Source organism: Myotis lucifugus, unplaced genomic scaffold (assembly GCF_000147115.1).
Source record: "Myotis lucifugus unplaced genomic scaffold, Myoluc2.0 scaffold_311, whole genome shotgun sequence".
NCBI classification, from domain to species: Eukaryota; Metazoa; Chordata; class Mammalia; order Chiroptera; family Vespertilionidae; genus Myotis; species Myotis lucifugus.
In genome coordinates, this window is record NW_005871359.1 from 173,706 (window position 1) to 193,745 (window position 20,040).

A 20,040-nucleotide genomic window follows, 5' to 3' on the forward strand; every position below is an offset into this window, starting at 1 on the left:
GCAGCCAGCCCTTTGTCCACGGGGGTGACAGAGGACCCCGGGGCACATGCTGAGCCACCGGAGACACTTAGTGCCAATGCCAGGAGGTGCCTGGCACCAAGGTCCAACTGGAGGGTGGGAAGGACAGCTGCTGTCACACCTCCTGGAGGTGGTGGTGGTAGGTTCAGTGCAGGCATCAAGAAAGGATGACTTGGAGGTGTGTGCAGGCAAGGGTGATACAGAAAAGCAACAGAGACACCTCCTAAACAGCTGTATGTATGTCCCAGAAATGGGCTCTTGGTCCCAGGCTAAATCACACCTGAGCGAGGGAGGCTCCCTGATGGCCACCAGGAGCCAACTCCAGGGGGAGGAGGTCACTGCCACATGTGAGGATCCTGCATTGTCTGCGGACAGACCATCAGGACAGGAAGAGTGAGGCCCCTTACTTTTGGTTTCTCTTACTGCGGGTTTGAGGCTGGTTTCTTCAAACCAGTAAGGAAGAAGACAAACAGAGCTGTCCTAACAGCCAGCTCAAGACAGGGCATTCAGGAAGCCCAGACACCTAAGTGCAGGGCCAGCGCAGTGGCTTATGTCTGGGGTAAGATGACAGGACAGCTAGCCAAGCTGCCCTTTGGAAAGGTCAGGGCCAGGTGGCTGGGGCTAAGGGCAGTGTGGTGAGCAGAGACAGGCTCACATCCCTAAACTTCAGAAGGATACAAGGTGCTGGGCGCCTCCGGACGCTCTTGGTCCAAATCACAGTTAAACTGCCAGGAGCAGGCCTCTAAAAGACTCCCCATCACAGCCCATGGGACACTAGGTCCCAGAGCCCCCATTTCATCAAAGCTCCACCAGACAGAACACCTGTGGCAGGAGCCCTGTTCCCAACCCCGCAGACCAGGAACCCAGAGGCCTTCTGTAGAGAGATGATGCTAGGAGAGGTGGCGGTGGGAGCCAGCAGGCACCGACAGGGCCCAGCCTTGCCACCAACACTCCGCTGTTTTGCAAGAACCATTCACACCAGAGTTCACCCAAACAGAGAAGGCGACTGCCTCGAGTAATGTTTGGGTTTTCTTAAGCTTCTCCCCTCTTCTCCAAGGCACCACCATCCACAATGCGTGAAAGTCTTGCCTTTCATAAGAAAATGTAGAAGGACGCGGGGAGATGTGCTGCAGGCCTAGAAAGGAAACTTCCGACAGGGCTGTGACTTACCGAGGATACCATATGCTATCATGTGCCCAGTGGTTCAAAAGAAACTTCGGATTGGTGGTTTGTAGTTGTTTTGTTTTTATTTTTGTAACACAAAAGAGGGAGAAAGGCAAAGGAACAGCCCAACCAAGGCCCCACAACAGCATCTGAGGCACATGTCTGTGCGGATTTGTTATGAAAAAAGTTTCAGGTCTGTCTCAGGAAAAATCCCTGGACTGTCAATCTCAGTGCAAAGACCTTAAAATGAAAACTTCCCATCTGTTTGCCACACAGGGATCCAACAAGAGATACAAAACAAACCTATTTGGAAAATGCCCCCGATAACACAAGGGGGAAGGCTCTACAGATGCATTCACACACAGAACCTTCCAGGAATCAAGTTGGCTGTGACTTCACAAAATCAAAACCACCAAATAATATTTTCAACTGTAGAAATGCTGGCTTAAAAAAAGGACTTAATGCTCTGGCGGTGTGGCTTGGTTGATTGGAACATTGTCCTGTACACCAAAAGGTTGCAGTTTCAATTCCCAGTCAGGGCACATATCCAGGTTGCGGGTCCCATCCCCAGTCAGGGTACATGCCGGAGGCAGTAGATTGATGATGTTTTTCTCACATCAATGTTTCTCTCTCTCTCCCTTCTTCTATTAAAAATCAATTTTAAAAAAGACAACATAAAGAGGAGGACCACAAAATGCACAGGTGGGGTCCCCCCAACACCTGCCTCTTTTTTTCTGTTCTGAACAGACTCATGGACTGGAGCAGACATGCAGCCTGTTGGGGGAGGGCTTAAGTCTCTGGGTAACGCAGGGCCAGCTCACTGTTTACCCGCCTGCCTGCCGGGCTTCTTTTCTGGCTGACCTCTGCCAGTGCCTGGGATCCCGCCTCTGCCACGGCCGCCAAACACACCTGCAGGACAGAAATGGGGGCTGCATGGGAGCCAGGCTCCAGGGTATTCTAACCCCGAGTCTCCGTGGCCCCCCTATGTAAAGTGGAGAAAAGCAGGCTGAAAATCTGGGGTGGAGTGTCTGACCAGAGCTGGGTATGGGTGGTGCTCGAGAATTCCTCAGTGTGACAGAAGAGACCAGATCCCCCAGGTTGCAAAGGGTACGAGGAAGGATAGAGGAGAACCACAAGTCACATCGAGGCTTGGGTCAGGCTTCCTGGGAGAGGGACAGGGGCTGGGGTGAGGGCTTGGGTGATGGAGTGAGTGGAGCAGGAGCCAGGACAGGGGCAGGACTCTGGCCAGGGGTGGAGCAGAGACCCCCCAACTCTGAGGCTAAGGTGTACACTGGGGACCCAGGACCTCCCTCACACTAACACCATCCTGTAGGCCCAGCGACCAATGCTGGCACGGGTTGCCCCATCTCACCTCTCATGCTCAAGACCAGCTTTGCCAACGTGGCTTCTCTTCAGAGTGGCCTGCGCAGGCCACTCCCCCCACCCTCCTTGCAGCTTAGTCACCAGTGGTACCCCCCAGTGCAAAGAGCCTGGCCTTAGGTATCAGACAGGCCCTGAGAATTCAGGGCCCACTAACCCCCAGTTTCTGTCAACCCTCCACCTGGAGTGCCCTCTTCCTTGTGGTTCACTCTGTCACCCGAGTCTGGCTGAGAGCTGGCTCCAGGCCTGGCATTCAGAAGGTCCACACATAAGAAGAGCACCCAACCAGGAAGGTGGGGTGTACAGATGGCCTCTAGGCTCCGGCCCCAGCTGACTGCACAACAAATTTAATTGTAGCTGACTGCACAACAAATTTAATTGTATGCCAGAGTTGTCATGTCGCGGCAGTGAGGGGAGTCTATAAAAAAGGTGTGACCTTGGCATCAAGGAGTCAGGGCAGGGAAGGGTTCTGCGCCAGGCCCTGAGTTGGGGTCCTTGCCCGCAGCCTGAGCAGGTGGGCACCGCCAGATCCTCTCTACAGAGGGGAAACTGAGACTCAGGGAGGTGCCATGCCCAGAGATGAGAGTTGAACGCCCAGGTCTGCATGGCACCAGATCAATCCACTGGGCACCAAGGACTCAGCTGGGACCCCGGGTTGGGGTCTGGGACAGATGGCAGTCAGCAGCAATAGCCACTCCACAGAAGAGCCCTGTGAGTCACAGCTCCCCTGGCTCTGCTGCGGGGGGGCGGGGGTGGTGGGGGTGGAGTTGAGGGGAGAGGCTCAGAGCCAGGCCTGTTGCACTGTGAGAGCACCAGCCAAGAATGTCAACACTGGGCTGAAATAGATGCCACGTGCTGCAGCCACTTGTGTGTGTGTGTGTGTGTGTGTGTAGGACCTACCTCGTCCAGCACCCCCCATGCCACGGCCTTTCTGCTGCTTCTGCTGCTGCAGGCCACCACGGCCCCGACCCTTGGCTACCACCTCTTCTTTGACCATGTCAATGATCTCATCGGGGATGCGCAGGTACTTGATGGTGCTGCCGCGGATGTAGCACTCGGGCATCCGCCAGAACTTGTCCCCATCCTGCACAACAGGGGGTGGGGATCTCAGATCCATGCGGGTCCCTTCAGAGTGGGTACAGACAGCTGGGTGCCACCTGTATCTCTGGCATCCCCCCTGTAGGCTGCCAAGTTCATAGTCCCAGATATGACACGAGGCCTCTCTAAAGGGGGTCTTAACAGACCCTCAGCACCCTTGGCACAAGAGGAAGAGCAGCAGAGCTACATGGGAGATGGCGTCAATCTGTCCTCCAGTGTGGGATGGGGTTTGTTACCTGCAGCCCAAAGCCCAGGGTGGGGAGCTGCCCCATGCACCAGGTGCTGCCACAACCCACCTCCTGTCTGCACCTGTCCCCAGCCTTCTAGAACACACCTTCTGGAACCTTTTCTAGGGAGGTGCCATGCCATGCCCAGACACAGGTAGGTATGGAGACGAGGGCTTAAAGCCCAGGTCTGTGTGGGCACCAGATCAATCTGCTGGGCTGGACCTAGAGCTGACTCATTCATTCATCCAACTGTCTCCTGGCAGAGGCTGCGCCTGGTGTGGGACACAGGCCAGCAGGAAGAGATCCTGTGTGACAGGTGAAGAGGTCCAGGAGGGGGTGGGGAGGCAGGTTTGGCGCTCGCCAGGGTTAGCTCCCCAAGATGCCAATTTTCAGGGGAACTAATTGAGGCTGGAGAGATAGGGGGCTTGCAAAGTAAAAACCCCGTGGTTCCGCCCTAGCCGGCTTGGCTCAGTGGATAGAGCATCGGCCTGCGGACTGAAGGGTCCCAGGTTCGATTCTGGCCAAGGGCACATGCCTGGGTTGCGGGCTCCATCCCGTGTGGGGTGTGCAGGAGGCAGCCAATCAATGATTCTCTCTCATCACTGATGTTTCTATCTCTCTCCTTCTCCCTTCTTCTCTGAAATCAATAAAGAAATGTATGTTTTTTAAAAAACCCTGTGGTTCCTAGGATACAGACTACCCCTCCCCGCAACCCCATATCCTGGAACCAGCACAAGGCCTTTCCCTGAAGTCTCCTCCTGCTGCCCTTGGGTAGGAGCCTAGGGCCTCATATTAGTTTCCCAGCCCCACCCCTATTGCCTAGAGCCAGAAGCCTGGGTAGCCTTTTCCTCCCCCGACACCCTTAGAAATCAGACCAAGACCTCTCCCTGCTTAGAACCCAGCCAGGGTCCCCTTGGCCAAGGACCAGGCCCAAACACAGTATGGCTCTTGAACGCCCAAGATCCAGCCCCACCCTGGCTGCCCTCTCTGGGTACTCAACACACCTTCCAGATGAAACTTTCTGGAACACACAAGGAGGGTTTCCTGCCTCTAGGACTTTGCACACACCATTCCTGCCTTTCCTTGTCCAGCTAATTCTGGTCTTTGACAGGGCTTGCCTTCCAGGCTCCCTGAAATCGCCAGTCCTCTCACTTGACACTCACCAGCAGTCTGGTCTGGCCCAGTATAAGCACTCGGAGGGTCAGACGGAATATTCGAGGGCTAACTCTTCCCAGGAACGTACATGAGCTCCCATCCCACACAGGAACCCCACGAGGCCCTGCACATTCCTTTCCCAGAAAGAGTGGGCGAGGGGCCAAGTCCATGGGGATGCAAAGTACAGCCAGATAGAAACAGAAGGATTCCATGGAAGCTGGAGGCCAGGGCTGGGGCTGGCTGCTCCTTGATTGGCTCTCCCTCAGCCAAGGACAGGCCAGGCTCAGTACGCTCCCCGCAGGAACCTCACTCTGCTTTCCATGGCAGTTTAGCGCCCGCCAACCAGGGCTCCCCTGGGACCTTAGCCCCTGGGGTCTCTGGACTCTGCCACCCACTGCCCAAGGGATTTCAAACCTCATCCCACCTCTCCTCCCAACCACCTGGTCACAGAGGGAACTCCCAGAGGAGCCATGTTTCTAGGCTTAGGTGACTCTGGAGGCTGGACCAAACTTTCCCGAACCCCGTAGTTGGTTCTACAAGTGGACACAGACCTACTGGCCATGTGCAGAAAGACACATGCATGCCAGGCCATGCATTGCAGCACTGTCTGCTGAGGCCATAATGGAGCTGCCCCTACACCTGCTGCCTGGCATGTGGCAAGAAAACCAGGAGAGAGCTTCTAGCTGATGTGGAAGCTCCACAGTGTCCCATTACAAGAAACAGGTCATGGAGCTGTGTAGGTGAGGGAAGGGGTCATGCCCACTAGTCTGCCCGTTGGAGTGTGAACCATGCAGAAGGATGGACCAGGGGTAGGGGGCTGTCTTATGCTGTGCTGTACTCTGGCATGGCAAACCCGAGGGGCATGCTGTCCTCAGGCTCCAGACAGCTCCAACCTGGCTAAGGCCCCCTGCAGCTTCTTCCTTTGTAACCTGGGGGGCTGTTGCGGGCATGGGGACTAAGACTGGAATCCAGGCAGAAGGCTAGGGCCCATGCACATGAGTGGGAGAGCGCCTGCCTCCACCGCCGTCCTTGTCCTCATGGCTCTGGGGTCTTCCCAGCCTGTGACCCCAGGGACACTTCCCCAGCCCTGGGAGCTCAGGTTCTGGCCCTGCAGTTCCTGGATTCAGGCCTGGGGAGGTAAGCGAGCCTCTGGGGCCACAGGGCTGTCCTTGCCCCCAGATACCGCATCGCCACACCACCATGGCCTGCAGCCTGGAACAGCAGCAGCCAAGGCTGACAGGAGGGTAGGGTCTGCCCGCCCGTAGACTTGTATCCAGAAGCACCCCCTCAGGCCTGAGTCTTCCTTTGTCAGGGGTGGAAGCAGGGGCAGGAGGAGAGGGATAGCAGATCAGTACCTGATCAGGAAACATCCCCACAGGTGCAAAGTCCTCACAGGTGCAGAGTCCAGGACACTGGGAGGCCCTGCTCCTCCCCTAGGCCCCACACTTGGTAGGATGACCTGTGGTAGGCTGAGGAAGCCTCCCTACTCCTCCCAAAAGGTGCAGGGAAGGGCCTTCACTTCATGGGGAAGCCAGAATGCTGAAGCTCTGTAAGCCTCCAGTCCAAGCAAGCACTGCTGGCCACACTGCCTCTACTCGCCATGCCTGCCCGCCCCACCCAATGGCCCCCAGGTGTCAGGCACAGACTCCAGCTCAAGGGTACTCACCCTAGATGTGCATATCACCTCGCGCAGGTTGATGTTCATCCAGTTGTCACAGCTTACCAGGTGCCCATTGTACGTCTCCCCGTTTTTAAGCTCCACTAACTGGAGAGAAACGGGTCCCAAGTCAGCCAGGGGTCCCAAGGGAGGTGCAGCCCTGCCAGTAAGAGTAGCCCCAACCTCATTCAGATATGTCCTCAGCTCCTTGTAGTACCCAGGGCCACTGCACACAGAGCCCAGGCCCCCAGAGAGGCCTATCTTACAGGGAAATGTTCTGCGTTCTCTGTACACTTTGCGGGACACTTCTTCAAGGAAACCTTTTGTTTTTGGTGAGAAAAAAAAGACCCAAAACCCAATAAAATCAATAAAGGCTGTGATTTCAAAACAAACAAACAAAAGAATACTCAGCCCTGACCCATGTTCTCAGTGGTTAGAGCATCAGCCTGAGCATCGAAGAGTCGAGGGTTCTATTCCCAGTCATGTCTGGGTTGCAGGTTCGATCCCCAGCCTCTGGTCAGGGTGCATGCAGGAGGCAACCAATCTCTGTGTCTCTCTCACATTGTTGTTTCTCTCCCCCCGCCCCCCACAAACTCTCTAAAAACAAACAAACAAACAAAAAACAACCAATGGAAAAAATATCCTTGGGTGAGGATTAACAACAACAAAAAAGAATCAACTCAGATATTTGTGAAGGCATACATCCATGTAAAAATGTATACACAAACATTCACAGTAGCCAAATATTCACAAATAGCCAAGAGATAGAAAAAAATCAAATGTACATCAACTGATGAATGGATAAACACATTGTGGTCCATCTACACAATGGAATATTATTCAGCCATAAAATACCACAATATAGAGGAACCCTGAAAACATGCTGAGTGCAAGACGCCAAACACACAGGCCACATGTTATATGACCCCGTTTATACGAAGTGTCGGAAGAGGCAAATCCATAGAGACAGAAGGTGGATTTGTGGTTCTCAGGGATTGGGCCAGAAGCACGGGGAGTAACTGCTAATGAGCATGGAGTCGCCTTTTGGATGACGGAAATGTTCTGGATCCAGAGAGGTGATGGTTGTGCAATATTGTGAGTTTACTAAAGGCCACTGCATTATTCACTTTAAAGGGCTGAGTTCTGTGGTATTTGAATTACATTGAATAAAAAGAACACACATATATCACAGAATTAGTTAACCCGCCGGGAAAATGAATGGAGGGAGCTTCCACTATAAGTCTCTCTTGTGTTTGACTTTTCTTTCTGTTTGACCTTTTTAATAAGCACATATTACTTTTGTAAGCAGCAACAATGACACTGGTCCTGACCTGTGTGGGAAGTAAGAGAACAAGCTGCTGTTCTGTGGACAGGTGGGGAAGCAGGTTTGGCTAGAGGCACTTCACCCTTGGCCCAGTGTCCCCATCCCTGTGCTAAGGCTGGTCCCCACTGAAAGTCGCTGTCCCAGATGGTACATACCATGGGGTGATTCTGAGCCGTCTTCAGCAGTGACAACGGGAGCTGAAATGCAAGCAAAAGTACAAGATCTGTCTGATTAATCAGCTCCTGGGGCCCCAGGCCTCTGGGGAGGGTCCCACAATAGCACTAGGAGTACAGGAGCACACATGCCTAACCCCGTAAGGGAGAGGCAGTCTCCTCATTCTGCACAACCCCAGGACACACCTGCCTCCCAGTTTAGGAAAGAACCCTCTCAAGGCCCCTCTTTCCTCCCAGAGGCAGCTGACACCTAGGCCCAGTGCTGTTTATTTGGTATTTTTTTATAACTCACACTGTACATTGTCCTCACACCCACCATGCTTATCAGCAGCATCACAGCATACAGGTCCCTCTGCTGCTGTTTTGCTCAACTGATATTTAAGATGAATACACCCAGCCGAAACCGGTTTGGCTCAGTGGATGGAGCGTCGGCCTGCGGACTGGAGGGTCCCGGGTTCGATTCCGGTCAGGGGCATGTACCTGGGTTGCGGGCACATCCCCAGTGGGAGATGTGCAGGAGGCAGCTGATCGATGTTTCTCTCTCATCGATGTTTCTAGCTCTCTGTCTCTCTCCCTTCCTCTCTGTGGAAGGTCAGTGGAATATATTTAATAAAAAAAAAAAAAAAAAAAAATAAGATGAATACACCCAACTCCAGGTCTCATTCCCAGCACGGCATATGGCTATTGTCACACCCTCTTTACAGATGGGGAAACTGAGGCTCAGAGAACTCTGCCCAGCACTAGAGCTAGTAAGAGAGAGAGCTTGGCTGGACTCTGTCTGTCTGAAGCCGGAGGGCAGCCCCAACTGGACCAAGAGTGACTCGGCCAAGCACAATGGGGAGTCCACCTTGATCTGGAGGCCACACTGAACTGGCTTTTCAGAGACAGGAGTTCACCAGGTAAGAGGAAGAAACATTCCAGAAAAAGTTTGTGGTTATTGCAAGAAATGGCAGATAAAGGAAGGAATCTTTTAAAGCTCACCCAGATAAGGTGGGCTTTTAAGATATTTCTTCTTCCATCATTACTGAATTTCTTTTTAATAACAAACATGGTGCAACTGGAAAAAAATCAGCTGTTCTCACCCTGGAAACACAAATCAGGACCCATACACTGGAGCCACCCCCGGCTCTCCAGAAAGTGACTCAGGTGTGGTGCTTGGGTCCGGGTCCAATGGTAGCCAATCAGTACGGCCAGAGGAAGGTTCTGGCCTAAGGACCCTGCAGACAGGAAACTGCCTCAGGGAGCAAGAGGTTTTGCTTCATCCTGCCCTGGCCTCACACTACTCATTCGATATGGGCAGCTGTTTCTCCAGGTGGCAGAATGGAAAGCATCTCCTGTGGAGGTGGAAATGGCCCTCAACCCCCGCGGGGTGGCTCTCCATGGAAGGGCCTGGGTTGGGGGCCAATCCAATATCCCACAGGCCTTCCCCAGAAGAGTCACCAGGGAGGTCCGGCGACAACAGGAAGCCAGGCCCAAGCCCACTTCCTGCACTGGCTTCCTGGACGGGCAAGATAAGAAGAACGAGCCACGTGGAGGAGAGGCAGCTGCTCTGGGGAGGATGGGCAGGTTGGGGACACCGTGGCCAACCCACTGCTCCTGCCCTCTCATTTGGGTGCATCAGTGCAACGCTGCCCCGGGCGTGAAGGAAACTCCCAGGAGGACCAGAATGGCACTTGGGGCCAGGCGCCCAGACTGCCTTTACTATGGAGAAGCTGTGGGCTTTCCTGGGCAAGGGGGAATCTGAACCAAGGTGATGCGACACCGGGTTCTGCTCCCAGATCACTGGAAAGGGGACAGGGTCCGGCTAGACCTGGAATGTGACAATGAAAAATGGACTCAGTTGCCAAGAAGTAGAGGGAGGGTCAGAGGAAGGAGTTGCCCAGGGACACAGAGCAAGGGCATAAGCCAGTGAGAGCAGACGGACGCCTGTCAGCAAGGGACCCACACATGTCTTTTATGACATATACAGCCCCTAGGCCAGTGATGGTGAACCTTTTGAGCTCGGCGTGTCAGCATTTTAAAAAACCCTAACTTAACTCTGTTGCCGTGTCTCATATAGAAATTTTTTGATATTTGTAACCATGGTAAAACAAAGACTTATATTTCTGATATTTATTTTACATATTTAAATGCCATTTAACAAAGAAAAATCAACCAAAAAAATGAGTTCGTGTGTCACCTCTGACACGCGTGTCATAGGTTCGCCATCACTGCCCTAGGCTGACGATGGCCTCTCTCAGGTCACCACGTTGTCGGGCTGCTGGCAGCACCGTTCTGGAGGACCCACATCCTCCACAGCGGTCACTGGCTGTGCCCTATCCACAGAGGAGCCGAGGATGGAAACACATAAGGGACCAGCACTTGCTCCCAGCCCTCCCCCAACTTCCCTCTCACTCACCCCCCAGGCGGGCCAGACCTGACAAGGCTCCAGCAAACAGGCCCATTCTGCTCCTCCCGCCATGCAGGTTCCTATTGCTCAACCTTTGTTCCTGCGATTCCCTCTGCCTGGGGTGCCTTTCCCCAGGCTGGTGGCCGCTCAAACATCACCTCCCTCTGCCAGGACCTCATAATAACCCCATTTAGGAAACGAGGTTTCCACCTGGGCCACCCTCGGCTGTTTCCATGATAGCACTTAGCCGGTCTCTAATTATCTTGTTTACTTGTCTCCCTGGCTAGACTTGAAACACCACGCCTCTTGCTGGACTGGAAAACTCAGAAGGTGTGGGCTTCGTCCAATGCCAAGCACGGGGCCGGGCACACCAGGTGGACTAAGAAAATATTTGCTGAATAAATACAAGGGAAATACACATACTGCCCAGGAAGGCACATGGGGCGGGCGGAATGCTCACCCCACCCCTCAAATAAGGAGAAGCTCAAGGGAGAGGTGGCATCCAGACAGCCCTCCACTGCTGCAATCAACGACCAGGAGCAGTGGCCAGGTCTTGCCATCTCCATCCTCATTTCCATGCGTTGCGTTTTGGACGAGGGGGAAGAGATGCTGAGACTAAACTCAACGGGAAAGAGGAAGATGTGTGAAGGTGTCAAAAGAAATGGAAGAGAGCCAAGCACTCAGCTCCAGGGGAGACTGGAATTGGGAAGGTCAGAAAAGCGAAAGGAAAGAGGGTTCCTTCCTCTGGGCTTTCTCACAACGTTTGGAGTCTGGTTGTCAGGTCCGGGCCAATCCTGGACCAGACCCACCCAATGGGCTCCTGAGGTTCCCAATGCAAAAAGCCGGCATGGACCAGCATCCCCGCGGACACACCCAGCCCCCTGCTTCCAGCCGCCGGGACCACAGGGAACTGGGGAGGTGTCATGCCCCGTCTACTGGACGCTGCCAGTGGAAACGATGGGCCTGCACTTTGCACGGGCTCGGTTCTAGACTCCGAGACTGTACCAGGGACAAGTACAAAGATTTGCCGCCACGGAGCTTAAAAGAGGAATCATGCTGCTCATCTCCTCGGGAGGACCCTGCCTTCCAGCGGGGAGGAACCTGGTCCCTTCTCTCAAGTCGCAGCACGACCCGGGTGCTCCGGGCCACGCACTCCCCCAGGAAGCCCGGCTCGGAATTCCTCTGCGGGGCCTCCGTGTCCCTGTCCGGGTCTCAACGTTTCCTTCCGGGAACTGAGCGCGCGCAGTCGGTCCGCTCCCGGCTCAGAATGCCCTCTCCCCCTGCTTTGTGACCCGGGGAGAAGAAAACCCCCTTTCTGGATCTGCTTTTCAGCCTCAATACGAGGCACCGGAAGTTGCGCTGCATTCTAGGGCTTTGCAAACCGCCCGAAGTCCCCAAAACTGGTTTAATGTGAGAACTCAGGGGGGCCCCTCCTTCCTCGCATTCCAGCTCCCCAACAGGAGGCTAGGGTGGTCGGAGGCTCTCGGGGACACTTCCCTGCCACACTCCCTCTGCTGCATTCACCGGGCCCTTCAGCGGGTCCCCGTCCTCTCCAGCCTCAGTTTCCCCATCTACAAAGTGGGAGGACTGCGGCTAGGCCGCCATACTATGGTGACACGTTCGTTCAACCCTAAGTTTTCGGAGACCGACGCGCTGGGTACCCTAGGAGGGCCTCCTGCCCTCTCGGGCCTCAGTTTCTCCTCCTTGGGCCGCGGGCGGGCCCCATTACGCACTCACTCCGCGTCGCTCCTGCCCCAGAGCTAGCCCCGAGGGGCCTTGGAGGCCGCGCCCCCGCCTCCTGGCGAGAACACGCCATCACCCTCCCCTCACCATGGTGGCGGCAGGCACCTGGCCCGCCGGTCACTTCCGCCGCGGCCGCCTCGGTTCACGCGCCCGCCGGTAGCCGCCCCGCCGCGCGCCACTAGACTGAATGGAATGGCAGTGACGAGAGCCAGTCCGCACGGGGCTCAAAGGTAGGGCAACCAATCCGTGTGGAATAGGGCGGGGCCTGTTAGGCACAAGGGGCGGGCGGTGCCGTATTCCCGCCGAAGGAATGAGGGAAAGAGCCGTAAAGTGCCGCGGTGAGTGCTGCAAAACGGGGCGGAGCAACGTGAGCCGGCACTGGAGGCCTTGTGGGTAAGAGCGCTTGCTCATGTGAAACCCTCGCTGATGTGGGCTCCACACTGTGGACAGAACTGGTTATTCCTTACACCTTGCAATTGGAGAAACCGAGGCTCCATGGTTATTAGGAAGTGCCTTCGGGCTCCTGACTCTTCTTTCTTTTTTGTTTTGTTTTGTTTTGTTTTGGGGCGGCTCCTACTCTTCTGATACTATTGTAGTTGTTCCTTATCCGAGGCACATATTTTGGTAAATTGCCCCTCTGAGCCTTAGTTATCCACCCTATAAAACCAGTGTAATGATAGTGTCTGCTCTATAGAAGGTTTCGGTGAGAATGAAACGAGTTAAGCCACTTTGGACAACATCTGGCACATACTAAGCACAATGAATGCATGGGCATACAATAAATATTTATTGAGCACCTACTACTTGCTTACTCTTGGAAACACAAGTGAACAGACCTGACAGAACTGGCTCTCCTCGGGCTTAGGAGATGGTTGGGGAGACAGACGGTAAACAAAATGAGTGGGTAAATGTATTCTTTCCTTGAGCTGCTGTAACAAATTACACAATAGAAACCTGAAAGCAAGGTGTCAGCAGGGTTGCTTCCTACAGAAGGCGCAGAGACACAATTCATCCCATGCTGCTCGCCCAGCTTCTGCGAGCTGGCAAGCTTTGTAGTTCCTTGGCTTGTGGACACATCACTCCAATATCTTTTTCTTCACACGGCTTTCTTCTCTCTGTGTGCCTGTGTCTAAATCTTTCTCTCCTTTCTGTTACACGGACACTCCTTTTTCTTAATAGAACCACTCTAAATCTAGGATAATGTCACCTCAAGATCCTTAATTACATCTGCAAAGACCTTATCTCTCTCTCTATAAAAGGCTAAGTGACTGATGGTACGTAAGTCCGATTGTCTGACCCACCGGTACATATGATGCACACTGGCAATTTAAAAATAAACGTTGACTCGCGCATGTGCGATACATATAAAGCTCTCGCTCGCGCCAATCGCATGCGACGCCAGAATGTATCTGAAGACCAACTATTGGCACTTTGTTGTTGTTATATCATGTTGTTTATTTATTAATTTATCAATCATTGTTTTTGTCAATGTTTTTATATCATGTTGTTATTGTTTGTTTATTAATCAATTTATTATTTTCATATACATTTTACTAATTTTCTTTCATCTTGACATTTCTATTATAGAGAAAGGGTGAATAGTGATATTAAAATATTTTGTATTTTAATTTTATAATACTATCTATACTATTTTTATATGTAGTTTCTTGCAGTAATGTAATTACTGCACAAATCTTTCTTCTAATTAATTTCCTTTAAATGTGCACGAATTCGTGCACCGGGCCACTAGTTTCAAATGAGGTCATACAGGTACCGGGGCTTAGAACATATCTGTCATTATGTTAGTGGATTGGCCAATGACTGACCCCATATAAAGTGCCAGACACTTGTTACCAACAGTTGTCCTTCATGCTTTAGTTTGGGGGTCCTGAGATGAGTACTCAAGGTCACATAGTGTGTTCAGGGGGTGACTCCAGGATGCCCCCATTGGGGGTGGAGACCTGATACAGGAAGGGAAGGATCCTGCTGGGGGCACCAATAAGAAGATGACACAGAAAGCAAGCGGAGGTCAGTCCGGCTGGGACAACAGCATAAGAGCTCATGGCTCATTGTGGTCCCACCCAGGGTCAGGGCAGCTGACGCATTTATTATCCAAGTCCCATCTATCATCAGTTCAAGGCTTCCCCCAGGGGAGCTGGCGAAGTCTGGGGTGTGTGCAGGATGTTGACAGGCAGCCAACAGTGATGCCCTAACTGTGGTAGAGGGATCAGGATGAACTGCCAAACTTGGTTTGTTAGGGTAAAGGCTACTGGATGTAAACAACAGAAACTGGGGTGCATGGAGTGCCCCAGCATTAATATGGTGGTGGAAGTAGGAAGAAAATCTTGTGCTGCATTACTCCTTTCTGACTTTTCTATGCAGAGGCTTTCTTCTTTTTAATATATTTTTATTGATCTGAGAGGAAGGGAAAGGGAGAGAGAAATGTCAATGATGAGAGAAAATCATCGATCCTCTGCCTCTTGCACGCCCCCTACTGGGGATCGAGCCCACACGTGCCCTGACGGGGAATCGAACCCTGACCTTCTGGTTCATAGGTCAATGCTCAACCACCCAGCTACGACAGCTGGGGGAGGCTTTCTTCTTTTGCCCAATTGGCAAACTCCTCTTCACCCTTGAAAACTCTACTTGGGTGACCCCGTGTGGTAGAGTGAGGTCACTGCGGTTTTTGTAGGTCCTTTCAACATAGGGTGGCCAGAGTTCTCCATTCCCCTGGGCATAGTGATTGATTAAAAGGGAAGCACATGACCAAGCAAGGCCAATTAGAATCTCGCTTGAGTCCAGCTGACGTGACTCAGTGGGTGAGGTCAACCTATGAACCAGGAGGTCATGGTTCCATTCCTGGTTGGGGCACATGCCTGGGTTGCTGGCTTGATCCCCAGTGTGGGGTGGAGGCAGCTGATCAATGATTCTCTCTCAATCAATGATTCTCTCTCATTGATGTTTCTCTCTCTCTCTCTCTCTCTCTCTCTCTCTCTCTCTCTCTCTCCCCTCTCTCCCCCCCTTCTCCCTCTCCCTCTCCTTTCCTCTCTAAAAATCAATAAAAACATTAAAAAAAAAAAAAGAATCTCCCTTGAGAGAGATACTGAGGGTTAGGAGGGAGAAGAGGGAGAAGAGTGTTTTCCATGAAGGTTGTTAAAAGCGAAATAGTGAGATATTCCTATTTACTGAAATAGTGCAATTTACAAGTGAGATAGTGAAAAGCCAGTGCCAGGAGGTTGCAACATACATAAGAGCTGCTTGGTGGACAGGGTGGCATGGTTTGAGCCCCTGAATCCAGCTATGCCTAAAGCCATTAGGTCTGACTTCCCATTTACGTGAGCCCAAGAAGTTCATTATTGCTTCATCCACTTGGAGTTTGGATTCTGTCCCCCGCAATGGCCAGAACCCGCACTGATGCGTAGCTGCTTCGGGGACTCTTCAATGACTGACCCCAAAATCTAATCATTCCCTCTCTTACACTTTGAACTTTGGTACCTTGCACAGATTTTCATTATTACCTGGTGTGTGGCACATTTAATTGTGCTTTTGCACACTTAGGCCTTCTGGACTCTGACTTGTAGGAGCAAAAACATGAGAGGTTGCATGGGCCACTATTTGAGGGAGTCAGCATCGTTCCTTCTCCCCTCTCCTCATGGACACATGTCCCTGGCTCAGCCAATTAGAGGGCTGTCCTAGGCTGGTGCTGGAATTGCAGCGTTAGAATAACGTCATTCAGGTACAGACATGGCCATCTCTCCACTTCAGAGTCTTGGCCCTGTTTAATTCTGTACCCGATGCTTCGTGAATCCCTATCCTTTCTTATCTCTTGAACCAATACTCCTATTTTTTTCATTCCAGTTGAAATTGTATTTCTGACAGCAAAAACTTAGAGTGAGGACCAATGTACCTATCAAATTAACAAAAATATCCTACCCTCCACTAAAAAAAGGGGGGGGGCATTGTAAAACCCAGTGCTAGCAAGGTTATGGTGAAACCAGTGGACATATATTTTCTTCTAAGTGGGGGAAAATGGCGTTATGTCTCAGAATCCGTAAAAGCATCACACCCACTCAGTAATTCATTTTGACAATTTATACTAAGGAGGTCTTGCAAATGTAGGGAACCATTCTGCCAGACCTTGCAGCAATGTTGCCAACCCTAAACCAGCAGAAAGAACATAAGGGTCTGAGAACAGTGGACTGGTTGAGTAAGCTCTGGTTCATCCACTAGACAGAATATTTTCCATTCTGGACTCTGTGTGTCGCTTCTAAAAAAAATAGAATAGAGAAAGGGGAAAATAGTAGGTTGATAGAGACTTGAATAGTAGAGACACCTGGCAGATACCACATGTAGTGAGTTAAATGGTGACCCCCTAAAGGTATGTCCAAGTCCTAACTCCCTGAACCTGTGAATGTGACCTTATTTGAAAAAAGAGTCTTTTTAGTTGTAGTTAAGGATCCTGAGATGAAATCATTTGGGATTTAGGATGGAGTCAAAACCCAGTGACTGGCCTCCTTCTAAGAGAAAAGCTAAGGGAGATGTGAGGCACAGAGAAGACAGAGGGAGAGATTGGGGTGATGCAGCCACTAGCCAAGGAATGCTAGGAACCCCCCAAACCTAGAAGAGACAATGAAGGACCCCTCCCTTAGCATCTCCAGAGGGATTGTGGCCCTGCTGACACTGATTTTGGACTTCTGGCCTCCCAAACTTTGAGAGGATAAATTTGTCTTTTCAAGCCACCGACTTTGTGGTCATCTGTTATGGCAGCCCCAGGACATTCATCACCTGAACCAAATGATCCAAATTACATGTCTGTGATAAGTCGTGTGGATATAATGGGATGAGAAAGGCATCTCATCTCTGTGGTCTTCCCCAAACACCCATACCCCATTCTAATCATGACAGGAACATTAGACCGACCGACAGAATAGAGGTCATCCTAAAGGATGCATGGCCAGTTCTCTCCAGACTGCCAAGGTCACGAACAACAAGGAAAGACCCAAGAGCCATCCCAGACCAGAGGAGACTGGGGAGATGTGACCACAAAATGCAATGGGGTTTCCTCTACAGGGTCCTCGCACAGGGAGAGGACACGAATGGAAAACCTGGTGACACCTGGATAACATCAGGTTGGTTAATAACAATGTACCAGTGTTGAGTTCTTAGTTATACAAATGTACCTGATAATGTAAGATGTTCACATTCCAGGAAGTGGGTGAGGGGTATAGGGGAGTCTCTCTACTATCTTTGCAAGTTTTCTGTAGATCTGAACTTATTACAATACTAGAGGCCCGGTGCATGAAATTTGTGCAGTCCAGGACCCCTTGCTCCTTACCGCCCGCCTGCAGCAGATGTAGGGAGCCCACCTGTGCTCACCAGCCATGAGCCCGTTTTCTGGCTGAGTGCCCTGACCACCAGGGGGCATCTCTTGCGTTGAGCATCTGCCCCGTGGTGGTCAGTGCATGTCATAGTGACCAGTCATTCGCTGGTTTTTCCGCCATTGGGTCGATTTGCATATTAGGGTTTTATTATCTATACCAGCGGTTCTCAACCTGTGGGTCACGACCCCTTTGGGGGTCAAACAACCCTTTCACAGGGATCACCTAAGACCATTGGAAAACATATATAATTACATATTGTTTTTGTGATTAATCACTATGCTTTAATTATGTTCAATTTGTAAATGAAATTGGGGGTCACCACAACATGAGGAACTGTATTAAAGGGTCATGGCATTAGGAAGGTTGAGAACCACTGATCTATACTAATAATAGAGGAATATGCAAATTGTCCAGGACGCTGTCACATAACAACCAATCAGGATGGGACAGGGCTGTGGCGGAGAGCTCTCAGCATGCCTGCACCAGGGGGCCGAAGGGCGCGGAGAGGAAGGGAGAGCAGATAGGCAGTTAGGGCAATCAGGCCAGAGCAGATAGGCAGTTAGGGGGATCAGGCCAGGAGAGGAGAGCAGATAGGCAGTTAGGGGGATCAGGCTGGCGGGGAGAGCAGTTAGGGCTATCAGGCCGGCAGAGGAGCAGTTAGGGGCATCAGGCAGGCAGGCAGGTGAGTGGTTAGGAGCCAGTGGTTCCGGATTGAGAGAGGGATCTTGGATTGGAGAGGGTGCAGGCCGGGCTGAGGGGACCCCCCGCCCCTGCATGTATTTTATGCACCGGGCCTCTAGTATAGGATAAAAAGCCTGCAGTAGTCTTTTTTTTTTTTTTTTTTAGGTTGCTATAATGTGTACATTTTGTTCTACACAAAGAAAACAGTGAAAGTAAAACTTCAAGGTTAAATGAGCTCAATGCACTGGTCCTTTTGATCTCAGCAAGCACCTTTGCCTTGTTTTTTTTTTTTCATCCTTTTCTATTTTGTAGTTTACTCAAAGCTTCCTTTTGTATGTAGTAATCTCAATAGAACAATTTTCAACAGCAAATATTAGAATTTTTTTTATCACAGCTATAGGCTGTAGCACTGATTTCTCCCGATACCAACAGAGAACAGCAAAATTGTATGCACTGTTAATTCCAGATTCTAAGAAAACTGTCCCAAGAGCCTGTTGCCACAGCCATGCCATCGTCAGTTACTGTCGGAGACCACCTATCGTCTTCACTAGCAGAGAAGAGTAGAGACCCCCAAAAGCTGGTGACCTTTGAAGCCCTAGCAAAGGTCGGAGCTGTGCACCACCCAGTTAATCCAGATAATGATAGCTGAAGCAACCTCCCCACCTTTACTCATGTAAATCCTTATTGATAAGATAGTCTGGGTGTCACTGAAACCTCCCTGCCTAAGGGCTATCCCATACCAATAAAAACTTGGCGAGGCCTGAGCTCCAGTGGAAGTCCCTTTCCTTGAGTTGGACTTGCCCGCCTGATCCCCCAATATTTCCAAATTATCTCATGTCTTTTCTCTTTCATTTATGTGCGGCTCCTCTTCCAGACCCGAACCCTAAACCACGCAGGACGTGGAGGGAAACACACAAGTTACGCCCAGACAGCTGACCCGGTTGTCATGACCAGCAAGAACACCTGCACGATCTCCTTTTAGTGTGTCCCACACGTTACAATTGAAGTCGTCATAACTAGCTAACAGGAGACGCCCACTTTTTGAGAAGGCTACAGAGGTGATCCCACAGATAATATTATCATGAGAATACAATAATAACTCTTGGTCTGCACGAAGGTCAAAGAGACGGCAAGTGGCATCATCGGAGCCAGTGGCAAAGGCCTAGCCATTTGGAAAAAAACTGACAGCATTAATATCTGACACATGTCCAGAGAAAGACTGTCTACACATTCCATCTCGAATATCCCATAAGTTGGAAGAGGCATCACGAGCACCAGAAACAAAAGTCCTCATGTCAGGACTCAGAGAAAGACTCATCACATCTCCAGAATGCCCAGTGAATGTGGTGGTCTGCTGGGCAGTTTCAGTGTCCCATAGGGCACAATTTGTATCTCCTGAACTTGTAACAATTTGGCTGTCATCTAAAAAACGGCAGCAGGACAAGTAGCCTATGTGACCCGGTAACTCTCAGCTCACTCTCACATTTCCCTCTCTGGTCTTTAAGTTATATAGAGAGCAGATGTTGTCCAGTCCTCCACAAGCCACATAATTACCAGAGGGGGCGTAAGCACAGGTCATCACCCAGGAGGACCTCAAAGGAATGGCATGCATCTTGAGTCATAGCCCCAATGCATGGCATAGATTTTAGC

At 51.4% G+C, this 20,040-nt stretch overlaps 1 protein-coding gene and 1 pseudogene across 3 annotated transcripts; both read right to left on the reverse strand.

Moving 5' to 3' along the window:
* Nucleotides 1–1,243: 1,243 nt before the first annotated feature.
* On the reverse strand, nucleotides 1,244–12,542 carry LSM4 (LSM4 homolog, U6 small nuclear RNA and mRNA degradation associated). Of its 3 annotated transcripts, none has more exons than XM_006100368.3 (5): nucleotides 12,416–12,542; nucleotides 8,179–8,220; nucleotides 6,709–6,807; nucleotides 3,463–3,646; nucleotides 1,244–2,091 (listed from the first exon to the last, which is right to left on the reverse strand). In XM_006100368.3, exons 1-5 carry the CDS (start codon nucleotides 12,416–12,418, stop codon nucleotides 2,000–2,002), a joined length of 420 nt encoding a protein of 139 aa, XP_006100430.1. In that variant the 5' UTR covers nucleotides 12,419–12,542; the 3' UTR covers nucleotides 1,244–1,999. The 3 variants fall into 3 exon arrangements, with proteins under 3 accessions (XP_006100430.1, XP_023619750.1, XP_014321291.1); XM_023763982.1 differs by lacking the exon at nucleotides 12,416–12,542 and adding an exon at nucleotides 10,596–10,655; XM_014465805.2 differs by lacking the exon at nucleotides 12,416–12,542 and adding an exon at nucleotides 10,376–10,491.
* Nucleotides 12,543–18,763: 6,221 nt separating this feature from the next.
* On the reverse strand, nucleotides 18,764–20,040 carry LOC102433194 (annotated as a pseudogene).

What these genes read in the sequence shown, in the direction of transcription:
- LSM4 (XM_023763982.1), bottom strand. Translation starts at nt 10,640, where the DNA reads ATGGGCCTGTTTGCTGGAGCCTTGTCAGGTCTGGCCCGCCTGGGG. An exon ending in CAGGTCTGGCCCGCCTGGGG is followed by an intron (nt 8,221 to 10,595) that starts GGTGAGTGAGAG and finishes CTTGCATTTCAG; the next exon opens with CTCCCGTTGTCACTGCTGAA. An exon ending in CGGCTCAGAATCACCCCATG is followed by an intron (nt 6,808 to 8,178) that starts GTATGTACCATC and finishes GTTTCTCTCCAG; the next exon opens with TTAGTGGAGCTTAAAAACGG.